This window comes from Macrotis lagotis, chromosome 8, assembly GCF_037893015.1.
Source record: "Macrotis lagotis isolate mMagLag1 chromosome 8, bilby.v1.9.chrom.fasta, whole genome shotgun sequence".
NCBI classification, from domain to species: Eukaryota; Metazoa; Chordata; class Mammalia; order Peramelemorphia; family Peramelidae; genus Macrotis; species Macrotis lagotis.
In genome coordinates this window covers 59651975-59666297 of record NC_133665.1, presented here as the reverse complement: position 1 = coordinate 59666297, position 14323 = coordinate 59651975, and the positions used below count along the sequence as shown (strand labels likewise).

General features: G+C 41.2%; 1 protein-coding gene and 1 long non-coding RNA gene across 2 annotated transcripts in view; one reads left to right on the top strand and one right to left on the bottom strand.

Moving 5' to 3' along the window:
* The window catches only part of RAB26 (RAB26, member RAS oncogene family), a 35715-nt gene extending 27466 nt beyond the window's left edge, over window positions 1-8249 (bottom strand). The window contains exon 1 of the mRNA XM_074197250.1: window positions 8109-8249. Within this exon, the coding sequence (XP_074053351.1) occupies window positions 8109-8195 (87 nt within the window). The 5' untranslated portion in view covers window positions 8196-8249. The remainder of the gene's footprint in view (window positions 1-8108) is intronic.
* Window positions 46-11080, top strand: LOC141495659 (uncharacterized). The gene is made up of 3 exons (XR_012470825.1): window positions 46-149; window positions 8807-8898; window positions 10910-11080. It is a non-coding gene; the product is annotated as an uncharacterized LOC141495659 (long non-coding RNA).
* The last annotated feature ends 3243 nt before the right edge of the window (window positions 11081-14323 follow it).

Here is a 14323-nt window from a genome sequence, read left to right as displayed (position 1 = left end):
GCCCAGAGCCCGGCCAGCCCGGCCCCGCCCGGCCCGGCCCGACCCGGCCCAGCCCCAGCCCCTCTCCTGGCCCGCCCCCTGGCCCACCCTGCCTCCGATCGACAAGCCCGGCCCCTCCTCTACCAGTGGCAGCAGGGAGAGCTGAACAGGTGCAAATATCTTCGGGCTGGTCCCTGGGAGATGCCCCGGGAGTTGGGGGAGTTGGGGGAACGTTGGGGAAAGGGGAGTCCCTCCTGCTGTCCGCTCGCGTCTAGGCTTCCCCTCCTCTCCCTCCGCCCCGGCCTGACCTTCGGGGGCAGAGGGAGGTAGCACACACCTATGTAGAGTTGTGTGGCCAGACCACCGCACACACGGACACACGGACAGACAAGTACCCCTAAACAAACACCTCCCAGGTGGAAGCCATTTTGCTAGGTGAGAGACGTGAAACAATTTAATTCAATCAACATTTATGAGGCACCTACCACATCTTCAAGGGACCCACCGTGTCATGTGCTGGGGATACCAAGACAAAGGAGTTTATATTCTTTTGTGAGCAATGCAGTTTCTCTCCCTGTGGAGCTTATGATTTAGTAGGAGATGAGATTCCATAAAGCAAATGACAGTGAATAAAAATATATAGAGGAGATAAATGATTCACTAGAACTGTAGGGGAGGCCTAAACAGGTTATTGCCACAGATTAGAAAAAGGGAAAATTCACCTCCGGCTTCAGGGGAAGCTTGCCTGAGGAAATAGCTCCTGAGATGGGTCTTCAAGAAATGGAGAGATTTCAACAGGTGGAAATTGGGGGGGGGGCGGGGCAAGGCCTGGCAGCTCTGAGGAAATCTTTGCAGGCACAGGGCTGGGAAAGGTGCAGAGCAAGATAGGAGTAGGGAAAACAGCCCAGTTTTGTTGGAAAGTAGAATTTGTGAAAGAAAATTGTTTGAATAATTTTTGGAAAGGTAGGTTGGAGTCAAACTGTGGATGTCAGGATGAGTGTATTTCACAAACAAATGGAGACCATTTGAGCAGGGAAAGGCATGATCAACTCTAAGTATTGGGAAAATTAATTTGATTGCTCTGTGAAGGATGAAGGAGGAGGAGACTGGAGACAACAAGGCTGTTACAAAAGGCAAGAGATGATAAGAGTCTGAACTGGTGTGATAATTGGATGGAAAGGAGATGGAAGACTCAATAGGTGCTATGCAGGTAGAATTTATAGGACTTGAAACTGGTTGAATGTTTGAGGGAAGGAGAGAAAGGATGAGACAAAGGTTTTGAGCTTGTTTATTGATTGGATGAAGGGTGGTACCTACCATAAATTGAAAGAAAAGAGAAGAAAAACTGGGGGGTAGATTTTAAGGGAAAATGACAGGTTTGTTTTTGGATGAATTGAGTTTGAGGCACCAGAGAGATATTCAGGTTGGAGATGTACTGTGGGAAACTGGAAAGGCAGGCCTGGAACTCTGGAGTCAAGGATGAAAATACAGATTTTCACATTTGTATAGAGGTGTAAATTGAAGCCATGGGAATTGGACACTTCAATAAGAAAACTTGTATAGGGAAAGGAAGGGAGGGCAAAGAAGAGAACTGGAATGGAAAAGGGAAGGCCTTGGAAAATTCTCTAATTTAAGAAGTAGAAGAATGATGGAAAGCAGTAAAGAGACTAAGCAGGAACAATAGAGTTAAAAGAATAATTAGAAGAGGACAATGTCATAGATGCCAAGGGAAGGCAAGAATAAGAAGATCATAGATTTAGGGACTTTAGGGTCACCCAAGTCAAGGTGAGATTTGAATTCAGGTCATCTGATATCAAATTTAGTCGTAAGAGATAGTCAAAATGTCAAACCTTATAGAAGGAGCAAGCAGGATCAAAGAATTTTTAGAATTGGAAGGAGCCATAAAAACAATATTGTCCAAAGCTCTCATTTTGCAGATGAGAAAATTGAACACACACCAGTCCAGTTCCAATGATTGTTCTACTACCCAATCCTGTCTTAGTAGAATTAGAGGAAAAGCTATTGGATTTGGCAAAAGGAAGTCATTAGTGACCCAAGGAGAACAGCTAGTGGAGTGATTAGGATGGAGGCTAGACTACAGAGGGTTGAGGAGTGAGGGGAAAAATGAAAAAAAAGTGGAGGCAAGTGCAGATGACTTTTTCAAAAAATTTGATAGCAATGGAAAGGGGAGGGATAGGATACCATCCTATGTTCAAAGGGGCATTAGGATCAAGGGGAGATCTCAGAGTTATGGGGCTAAAGGAAGTCAAATAGGTTCTGGAGGGGAAATGATTGAACATACTAACCATGGGAATTAGAGAATATCTACCAGGAGAGAAGAAGGCAGGGACTGTAATTTGAAAAAGAGGAATTGTTGTTCTTTGTCCTTCATTCTCAAAGAATACCATGACATCAGGAAAAGAGCCATGCTATAGGCCTACCCAGTCACTATTCAAAATGATCAAACTCTCCCATTGTTGCAAAGGTTGTTGTTTCCAGGCTCTCTTCATATTTTCTCTCCATTCCTTTTCCTAAAAAAGGCTGAGAGATACTAGCCCCTACTGTTTTCCTCTTAAACTCTGGCTCTAACTTAGGACACAAATCTTTCCATCAGGGTCTCTGAGGATAGTTGAGACAACTATCAATGGCCATAAACAAATTGAGGGAAGAAATGGATGGATAGTGTGTTTAAGTAGACAGAACCCTCAACCATGCTCAACTGGGACAGGGGCAAGCCCTCAGAGTTGAATTTAGTTCTTGACATGAAAGAAGGATCTGTTCGCACTTGAACTTTCTTCTCCTCAGGGTATTAGAGAGTCCACAGGGAGGCTAGATCCTCATAGGACAAGGACTCTTTTGAAACTAAATTTCACGGCTCTTTCTCTCAGGGCAAGCTTTATGGAAAAAGGCTTTCCTCCTCCTCCTCACCTCATCATTAACATTCCCTTTATTCCCTTCCATTCTCTATATATAAAATATTCAAAAAATCTTAGTATACTTTTAATTTTTAAGACTTTTGGAATAGCATATAAACACATATACATGTTATATTCTGTGCATCACACATGCATATACCATATATTTGTGATCTGTCTTTATGAATATTTCTAGTTTTATAAATTCTAGATTCATGGGATCATATAGTTGAAAGCAATCTTAGATATCATCTATTCTAACTTCCATATCTTATTATTTTTTAACTTAAAAATTTTATTGATGTTTTTTATTTTTACATCATAGTTATTATTCCTTAAAACTGCCCCCCTCCCCAGAATAACTGAAGTCTGTCTTATAACAAAGAAAAACATTTGAACAGTCAACAGACAGTCTCACTAGGTATTCCTCTTGGTATATCCATAGATCCCAGCCCCTTCCTCTAAGAGGAAGGACTCCTGCAGTTGACCATATCCCCAGTTATCTCTTTCTCTACTTTCTACAATCCCACTCTACAAGGGGATCACAGGACTCTTGAATGAGGGTCCTTCTGGAAGTCTGTGGCTAGTAAAGGTGTGGAAAGGAGGACTTTGAAAACGAAGGGGGAAAGATTTTTCTTTGGGCCTCTGGGCCTGATTATATTCTGGGCTGCCTGTACAATAGCTTTATTGCGTTCTTCATTCTCATTACTCTCAGGGAGGAAGTGATGGAAGGAGGGATGAATATGGGGTAAAGAGAGTCCTACAAGTTTGAACTCTTCCTAAAGGAAAAGGTTGCCCCCTGGAGTTAGACTTTAGTCTGCATTCCTCCATCACTGACCTTTTCTTTACCACTGGCCACTGGTCTGTTCACATACAAATATAAGTGTATATGTACATATATGCATTCATGTCTCAATATAAACACTCATTTGTAGTCACCTGCTGGTAGTTACCTATATATAGGTAGCCACATACAGAGAAAGACACGTAGCCACATGTAATCATATGCAAATTTAAGAGCATGAAAAAGAGGCATGGACCTGGGGTCAGAGGACTTAGGTTTGAATCTTATCCCTAGGTAGATCACATAATTTCCCTGATACTCTGTTTCCTCAACTCTAAAATGAAAGATTAGATGAGATGACATCTACTGTTCTTTCCATCTCTAAAACCAAGCTCCTGTTAGTCTATGTAATCACATACATGGTGAGACATCAACACATGCATGTAGTGACATGCAGGCACACAATCACAATCTACATGCCTGCTTGGTTACATTGTTATCATGGATGTGCAGTTATATAAAGCTTACATGTCACAGGCCAGTTTAACATAGAACCCCCTTCTATTTCCTCAACTCACAAGATTTATATTCATCTGGTTCTTATTGAGAGACCACCTCCAGATGATCTTCCTTAATCAAAACATACACGCATAAATACACACAATTCCATGTAGTTACAAACACCATCATAAGTCCTCATACATGCAAACACACACAATCATATAGAAATACACACAATCATAAGACATACAGTCACCATACAGGCAGACAGAGGATGAAATTAGCTGTAGATGCTGAAGTTCAGGGAAGATATTTTTGCACAGGCAGCTTCCTCGAGGACATGTGGAGAGAAAGAATCATTCTCATAAAATAGATCTGACTTTTTTGAATCATGAGATCCCTGGGGTAGGCTTCAGGCAGAAATTCCTAACAGAAATTCTGTTTCCAGGGTTGGTGGTGGATAATCCAGGTATTAGAAAAAAGAAAAAATATATATATTCTGATGGATATTCCAGAATGAGCATTTTTAAGGGAATATCTATGGCAGTTGATGTTGTCTTATCTCCTTGGGCTCAGTGTTCTGTTCTGAAGATTGTACCTAAATCAGCCTTCCCTCTGAAAGGTACAGCCAGAATCTAGCTCTCAGGGGTGAGATAGCTCTAGATGGCACTAATTGTTTACTTCTCAATAATGACACAGCCACTGAAGGAAAAGTTCCTGCTGATGCCCTGTGTCCTATCAATCCCTTTCCTTTGCTCTGGAATAGGAACAATGGATTGTATTTCACAGCTATCCCTCACTATCCCCTACTAGGTGTAACCAGTTTCCCTGACATCTCCATGGAAGGAGAGATGCCAGTCAGTCTAGGCTCTCTGGCTTTTTCAAACTCCTGAGTTCCCCAATGTGAGCCTGCGTCACATTGAAGCCCACAGCCACATGGTGGCACCAAGTAGCTAATATGTCACTGGCTCCAGATTTCACCACTGGATCCCTGGTCATGATCAGAATTCCTATCAATCTCTCTTAACAATGAATCCCTTCCCATTTCCCCATCTCACTTGATTTCTATCACCTGGTTTTTAATGAGAAGCCAACTCCAGGTGTGGCCATAGTCTTCCCTCATCAAAATCAGTGAGAGCTCTCTAGGTATGGGGGGGGGTCAGCTTTCCCTCTTCTTCTTCCACCCCTTCAGAAGCTTATTTCTGACACCCTTTTCTCTCAGGAACAAAATTTAACTATACTCTCTCCACCTCATAACATGACTTCTAGTCTCTGAGGAAGGGCTGCCTTTAGACCTTGTCAGGATCATTACCTGACATATGACCTTTCTCTGTCTCCTTCAGAATTTGGCCCCCAATCATTGCTTCTTTTTGTCATCTTTCTCTTCTCTCATCTTTAATCTCTCCTTATTCACTGACTTGTTCTATGCTGTCTACAAACAGCTCTTCCTGTCCTTAAAACACATTCACCAGACCTTGCCATCCCCTGAAGCTATCGTGTAAATTTCCTTTCCCTTTCATAGCAAAATTCCTAGAAGGAGCCCATCCTCTGTCTGCCCCTGTTGCCTCCATTTCCTCACTTCCTACTCACTGTTCAATCTCTTGCAATCTGGCTTCCAACCCTGACACTGTTCTGAAATTGCTCTTTCCAGTGTTACCAGTGAGCTAAATCCAATGATTTTTTTCCTCAGTCCTCTTGACCTGTTTCTACTGTTAAACATCCTCCTCTTTTTCTTCTTCTTCCTCCTTTTCCTCCTTCCTCCTCCTTCTCTCTCTCTCTCTTCCTCTCTCTCTCTCTCTCTCTCTCTCTCTCTCTCTCTCTCTCTCTCTCTCATTAACAGTACTCTTGCTGCTCCTCTTACTTGTCTGACTGGACAATCATTTGACTTTTGCTACTAAGCATGATGACTTTCCAAGACTTTGTGTTGGACCCTCTGCTCTTTCTATACTCTCAATGATTTCATCAATTCCTAGGGTTTTGACTAACATCTCTGTTCATTAGACCTCCTTCTAATTTACATATTCAGTCCTAATCAAGCTCCTAAGTTCCAATGCCACAACACCAGCACATCTAAAATAGAACTTATTTTCTTTCTCTCCTTAGCCCATCCTTCCTCTAAACTTCTTTATTTCTGTACAGGCTACCATTATCCTTTAAGTCATCTAGAAACACAGTGGTGAGGTGATAAATTTTAACAACCAACTTTCCAAAAAAAGTAAGCACTTTTAAATTTAAGTTGCATTATTAATGTTTTCTCCCTCACTTAGGTATAGACAATCAACAAAACAATAAATGAAATCCTGATTTATAACATTTTCCAATTTCCAAGTTGTAAATGGTCACAATGAAAATTTAATAATCATCTCTTACAAATAGAGCTGTGCATGCCCTGGGTCTTTCCCCCTCTTAACACATTCAACCATTTGGAAAAGTTCTTTCATTTCTACTTCTGCAAGTTGTTGCATTTGTCCTCCTTTCTGTAATTTTGTCTTTTGTCATATCCTAGCTAGGCTAATGTAATGATATTGGTCTCTCTTATTCCAGTCTCTCCAATTCTTTCTCCATACTGCTACCAAATTAATATTTCTGAAACACAAAAAACCCTCCAGCTCAGAAATATTCAGTGGCTCCCTATTACTTCTAGTATAAAAGACAAGCACTTTGGCATGATTTTAAGGTTTAAAGCCTTCCACAGTATGGCTCCCACCTACCTTTACAGACATTTTTTAATACTCCCCTTTATGTACTCTTTGTTCCTGCCAAACTGGCCCACTAATTGTTGCCTAGATTCAATGTTCCATCTGCTGCCTTCATACTTTTGCATAGGCTAGGTCTCATGCTCTTCTCAACTTCATCTCTTATTCATTGATTTTTCTTATGTCTCTAGATGACAGTGTCATTTTTCTCTATAAATCACTATTTACTTAATCTCTATACAGGCATCATCCCCTAGAGGAAGCTACATAGCTCTGGACCTGGAGTTAGGAAGACCTGAGTTCAAATCCAGCCTCAGACATTAATAAGCTGTGTGACCCTGGGCAAATTGTTTGACTTTTGCCTGTCTCAGTTTTCTCAACTCTAAAAAGGGTAATAATAGCCTCAAAAGATTTTTGTGAAGATCAAATGAATTATTAGTGTAGTGCTATGGACATTAAGTACATTTGTACGTGCTCAATAAATATTTATTTCCTCCCTTCTTTCTCCAGTAAGCTCCTTGAAGGAAGGGACAATTTCTTAGGTCATAGCACCAGGCTTCATATATAGTAGATTCTTGATCAATGTTAATTCAAATAATTAATTCCATGCCTGTGAGGTCATAGAGGATATTAAAATCCACTTGTTCTTCATGTAGACAGCCAATCCCTAACCCTGTGGTGGTGGTGGTGGAATAGTGGATCTAAACAACTCCCTCCCTCAGACCTCAATCAATGCTAATTAATGTCTTCTCTATCTTTATTTCTTCTAAAAATTATTAGACCAATACAGAGCAATCCACAGAGAAGGACAATGATCGTTAAAGAGAGTTCAGATAAGTGACCACCAAATATGGGTCATGTTAATGGGTTCTTGGAAACCTGAAGTTTGATTCTCCTGGATAGGGAAATGGAGCTTCTGCATCTCCCTCAGGCCTGTCCTTTCTTCCTTGCCTTGGAAGCCTGGACTTCAGTCTGGCTATCCCAGCCTATACCCCCAGAAGATGCCTCCCATGTCTCTCACTTTTCCTACCTCCCCATTTGAGAATGATTCTTACTGAGAGCTCAGGAGGTTACCATAACTCCCTAGTCCCACACTTTCAGTCTTCCTGACTTGAGCAAATTGAAGGGAGAAGAAGAAAGGGCAGGGGAGTGATGAAAGATGTCTGCTGGGGTCCATACCTCAGGGCTTAGAACTTACCCTCCCCTCTTGTGTCCCTGCTTGGTATCACCTACCTTTAGAGTGTCCATCGTGGAATCAGGACTATGGCCCCCATCAGACAGTCCCTGGCCACGTTGGCCTCGGATTCCTGGGCTCCCCATTACTTCCTGAAAGTCTTCGTTCCAGAGCTGCCTGTGGGAGCAGCCACAGTAAAGTCTGGGCAGGCTCTGAGGGCAGCAGCACAAGGGTTGTTCCTGGCTGCTGCTGGGCGGCGGGGGAGGGTTGAGGGGGTGGTGCAGGAAAAAGAGCCAAGAGGGAAGAGAGAAGGAAAACTGGGAGGCTTGGCTGAGCAGGAGAGAGGGAAACTGGACTGAGGGCAGGCAAGGAGAGAAGGGGGTAGAGGAAGGAAGAAAGTCAAATTAGAGGTAAGGGGAGGGGTGTTGCTGTATCATGTACATGGTACATGAGTGAGTCTCATTTGGTATAGGCACTAGGGTAATACTAGAGCTGGGAACCAGGTCCCAGGTGCCCACATGCTGTTATTGATCCTGCTGACCTCACTCCTGCCCTAATAAGATTCCTTGGTGTCCTCTCCTTCCCCACACTTTGGGCTACATCCTGGGCCCCTCCTCTTCCCTCCTTTCCCCTCCAGTGTTTTCAGATGGTATGGGTTGGCTTCCAGAAGGGACCAGGAACCTCAATTGCCAAGCAAAGATGTGCCAAATCTCTCTCTGCTGGCAGACAAGCACCTACTTTCTTTCCCCAATTCCAGGGAGCATGATGTTCCTGTTATCAGATTGAAGACCCTACCAGGACCTGGAAAAGTGTCTGTACTGCCTTGGGGGACACAATTCATAGAGCAGGGTAAGAAATCTTTCTGTTAAGATAGTATGATACAAGACTTCAATGGATCCAAGATCTCATTAATACACACGCTTCTTCCAGTATAAATCATAACACATCTACACCAGCTCATCATAACCATCTATGCCAGCTCAACAATTTTTGTCCATATCCTCTTAAAGAGGATACCAAATTGTACTTTAAAATGTGTATTGAATTAAACTGAATAGGACAGCTCGGGAGCCCCAGCTGTTTGCTATAGATCTAACCATAAATCCCCAGGCTTTTTAGTTACTTCTCATATATCAAGGATGTAGAATTTATAATGAGGGAGGTAAAAGATTGTTGGGTCCTCTGCCCTGGTTGGACCACAGTTAGCATATTGTGCTGCTCAGATTCTCCATTTCAGGAGAGAATCTGATAAATATTAGGAAGAGGACAACAAGAGAATGAAACTCAAACGCCAAATCCTCTCAAACAAGAATCAATTGAAGCCCCTTACATTTAGCCTGGGTAGGTTAGAATCATTGTTGTAATCTCTGATTCTCCTCTATCTCCTCTACATTCAAACTTATCATGTCAATGATATGTTGTCCTGTCATGCCAACAATGCCTTCCATATCTCTCTAGAATCCATTCTAGACAAGTCATCTTATCAATGAGGAAAATGTAGCCCATAGAGTAGGTAAGACCTAGATTAGAATTCATATCTCTTGTCTCAGCAACCCAGGTTCCCCTTGCCTCACAGTTACATTTATGCTTTCTTAGGAGAAAAAGTAAAAACCATCTGAACAGAAATCCTGGTTCAGGGCCATGAGCAAAGTAGGAGTAATGTGCTATGATAAAAAAAAAGCATCAGATTTGGGATCAAGAAATTAGTTCTGGGAACGGATAGATTGCACAGTGGATAGAGCACTGGCCCTGGAGTCAGGAATACCTGAGTTCAAATGTGACCTCAGACACTTAATAATTACCTAGCTGTGTGGCCTTGGGCAAACCACTTAACCCCATTGCCTTGCCAAAAAAAGAAAAAAAAGAAATCAGTTCTGACACTTAATAGCTGTGTAACCATGGAAAAATTGTTCCCTCTCTGAGACTTAGCTCCTCTTCTATAGAAACAGGATAGTAAGATTTATGGCATCTAATTCACAGGTTTGTGATTAAAAAGCTCAAAGTATCATAGACCTATAAGCCATAACTATTATTCACATTATGTTTAATAAATGCTTCTTTAATTCTGGCCTTCTGTTGTCTAGACAGAACTCTCACAACTAGCCAAGAATCAGAGAAAATAAATTTTTATAAACTTACCATGATGGTAATTTTTATTTTCACTGAAAAGAAAAATCCAATTTTCATTCAATAGATTTTATTGAATACCTGCTAGGTGTGAAGTCCTATGTTCTGGATACTGACTGGATGATCAAGTAGACTAAGCCTTTCTCTCTACAGTTAAGGAAACTGAGTCTAGAAAAAAGTCACATTGCATTGCAATTAAATATTCAGCCCCCTTTGCTCTCTTCCTCTTCTTTTCTCTTTTTAATTAAAAAAAATTTATTTTCAGTTCCAAATTTTCACTCTCCCTGCATCCTTTTCCCTACCCATTGAGAAGGCAAGAAATACTCCTATCTATTTTTTTTTCATTTTTTTGCTCATGTTTTAAATAAAAAAAACCTCAAATGTTTAAGACAACAAAAAGACTCTGTGCTTATAAGTGTTTGGAAATTGAGAGTCAAACTCTCTGAGCCTTAGTATTTGCTGACCTAGATACCCAGACTGAATTTCCCACTCCTTGTATACACTCTCTCCATTCCCAGCTTACTTACATTTCTAGAAAGCTACTATGGAAGCTAATACTCCTTCATGGAGTCTGCATTCATTCATTTCCCAGTACCTTGGAGAGGTCCCTCATCTTATGGCAAACCAACTCCCAAACCCTATTCACCTTTGCCCTGTGATTTAATTAACACTTACTAAGGTAAAAATCTTATCCATTTGAATTTCTCTCTTCTTTCTATCTCTTCCTCCACAGTCCATATCCAGGATAGAGAGCCAAGGTGATGGAATAAGATGGGATCTCATCTAAATTCTCCCAAATTCACCTCCAAACAACTATAAAATAATAGCTCAAAAATGAATTCTGGAGTGACAAAGTCAACAACAGGATGGGATAAAACATATTTTCTAGCCCAAGACATCTTAGAAGGACATCAGGAAAGGTCTGTTTTACTGGGGTAAAAAGGGTTCTGCAGTCCAGAGCAGGCAACATCTAGGCAAGCCAGCAGCAAGGCCCTTTGGTCCCCTGCAAGAAGCATGAGACAGTGCCTTTTCCACCAAGGAACAGAGTCTAACTTTAATACAAAATCAAAATGTATGAAATGTGTAGGGAATGTCCAGTGTCCCCACTGCTTCAGTGAGAAGCTGAATAGAAAAGACATAGGCAAGGGGGCGGCTAGGTGGCGCAGTGAATAGAGTACTGGCCCTGGAGTCAGGAGTACCTGAGTTCAAATCCGGCCTCAGACACTTAATAATTACCTAGCTGTGTGGCCTTGGGCAAGCCACTTAACCCCATTGCCTTGCAAACAACCTTAAAAAAAAAAAAAAGACACAGGCAGATGGGCAATGCAAGAGAGCAATCTGTTTATTGTCCAAAGAGTCAGAATATTTAAAGATAAAAACCACAAAGGGTATGTAAGCAAAGATTCAAGCTTGTGAGAATTGTACCCTTTGATCTGGACACAGATCTCTTTCCCATGTCCTATATTCAGGATTTGTTTTGTCTAACTCAGTACTGGTCTCTGCACCTGCATAACTGATTATGTCATTTTCAGGCATATTATCTTCCCCAGTTTCATAGTCATTTCTTTCTTTTTTTTAAGGTTTTTGCAAGGCAAATGGAGTTAAGTGGCTTGCCCAAGGCCACACAGCTAGGTAATTATTAAGTGTCTGAGGCCGGATTTGAACTCAGGTACTCCTGACTCCAGGGCCCATGCTCTATCCACTGTGCCACCTAGCTGCCCCCCATAGCCATTTCTTAATACTTGGATACTCCCTCCACTCTTAGGGTCCTTATCTAGCATTGCATAAATTATAGTTCATAGAGAGCTGTAATGGAGCAATTTTTGAGCATGATTCCCACAGAAGCAGGTATCCGCTAAGGTATGGACTGGATTGTGGATTCATACTCTGCTCCAGTCCTCTACAGAAATGGGTTGGAAAAATGAGGGGGGGGGGGAAGAATCTTAACTCAGAAAGTTACTATGGTGACAGGGAAGATCAAAACATAAATTCAGAAGAGGGACAACAATGTCAAAATGCCTACATGTGAAGCCTCAAAGAAAAAAGTAAATTGTTATCAGCCCCCAAAAGAACTTTTGGGAGAACTCAAAAAGGTTTTTTTAAAAAATCAAATAAGAGAGGAGAAATTGGGGAGAAAAATGAGATTGATGCAAGAAAATCATGGGAAAAAAGAGTCCACAGCTTGGTAAAGGAAACACAAAAAATGGAAAAAGATGTGCAGTCCATGTCCTTTCCTGCCTTCTTACTCCATTCTAGAATACCCACATTCTTGTCAGCAAACTCCTATTTATCCTACATCTATTTTCCTCACATTTGTTCATCTTGTAGTATGGAAAGTAACTTAAATCATTCCAAAAAGTGCTTTCTTCCTAGGTGCTCCTTCTCTCATGCCCCTGAAACGTTGGCTCAAAAGGAGAAGCAGGTGTACTCTCACGTATGCTTCCAGAATATTCCTTTGTCTCATCTCTCAGCAATTTCCTCTTCTTTGAAGTTCATCTCATCCTTCTATATAATCTGACCCAGATCCTTGTCATAGTCACATCCTTGTTATAGTCACCTGCCAACATCTAGGTCATTCTCCCTCCTTTGACAAAGACTGTTATTAGCTCACATTCTTCTTCTCTGCCCCAACTATTGCCCTCATACTTGGAACCCAGTTTACAATCTGATGACTAGTTGATACCGTAGCCACACAGTCGATTAACCCTCTAAATTATCATAATTTATATCTTTACTCAATCCAAAACATGTGCAGGTATGATAACATCTTAATTTTTTTTTTGTTTTTTATTAGTTTTTGCAAGGCAATGGGCTAAGTGTTTGAGGCTGGATTTGAACTCAGGTACTCCTGACTCCAGGGCCGATGCTGTATCCACTGCGCCACCTAGCGACAAAGAATCTCATCTAGCCAGAAACATCTTTTTTTTAGGTTTTTGCAAAGCAAATGGGGTTAAGTGGCTTGCCCAAGGCCACACAGCTAGGTAATTATTAAGTGTCTGAGGCCAGATTTGAACTCAAGTATCCTGACTCCAGGGCCGGTTCTCTATCCACTGCACCACCTAGCTGCCCCTATAACATCTTAAATTTTACCATCTTGCCCCATAACTGTGCTTCCCCCTATGATCTTGAACTCAAAATCTTTCTCTCTGACTATAAAAGATTTCAATTTTTCTTCCTTATTTCTCTTAAATGTATTCTTCACTTCAGCCTTCACATTCTACAGATCCATATATTCTCCTGTTCTATTCCCCCAATATGGTTTCTCTTTCCTTCCTTTACAGACTTCTGGTTGACCATTTTTGTTATTTTTGAATCTCTATTCTCTTGAAAACCATTATCCATTTGTTCTACCACTATTCATGCCTTGCCAAGTCAGTATCCTGAGTGCTATTCCCATTATGTGCCTTCTACTGCTGAAACCCTGATGAGGCTAGAGCCCCACTGTCCACTGCAAATGTGTCATTGAATCTCAATTAGGTCATCAATACTACATGGCAATCTTTATATCCCCCACACACATTCCCCATAGAATCTATCCAAAGTCTTCCTTCCTTCCTTCCTTCTTCATGCTTCCTAGACTCCTGCTTACCCTTCTTCAGTAAAGGATCTTGCTTTTACTTTATTGGCAAATTGTATATATTGTTCCTCTTGTTCTGCCTTTTTCATTTTGTATTAATTCCTACAAATTTCCAATGTTTCCTTGAATTTCTCCTATCTAGTCATCATTTCTTTTTGGGAGTGGTGTAGTAATGGTATACAAACCTGTAATTTCATTAAAGAAGTCCAGATGTGGAAACTCCCTTCATTGCACCTTGTCTATCCTCTTAGATGTCTGATAAACTGAGCTGTTTAATGACTTATCTATGTTCACACAGCTAGTGTGTGTGTCAGAGTCAGAACTTTAACTCAGTTTTTCCAGACTTTAAGGCCAGTCTTTTAACCTCTACACTCCCTTGTCTCTACATCTTAATGAGATAATATTCAATTCATTCATATACCACAATTTATTCAACTATGATCCAGTCCTCTTTTCATTTTTTGCTTTTTTTGCAAAATAATAGGGTTAAGCGACAAAGATGCACCACTAGGTAATTAGTCTGAGGTTGGATTTGAACTCAGGTCCTCCTGGGCTGGTACTTTATCAACT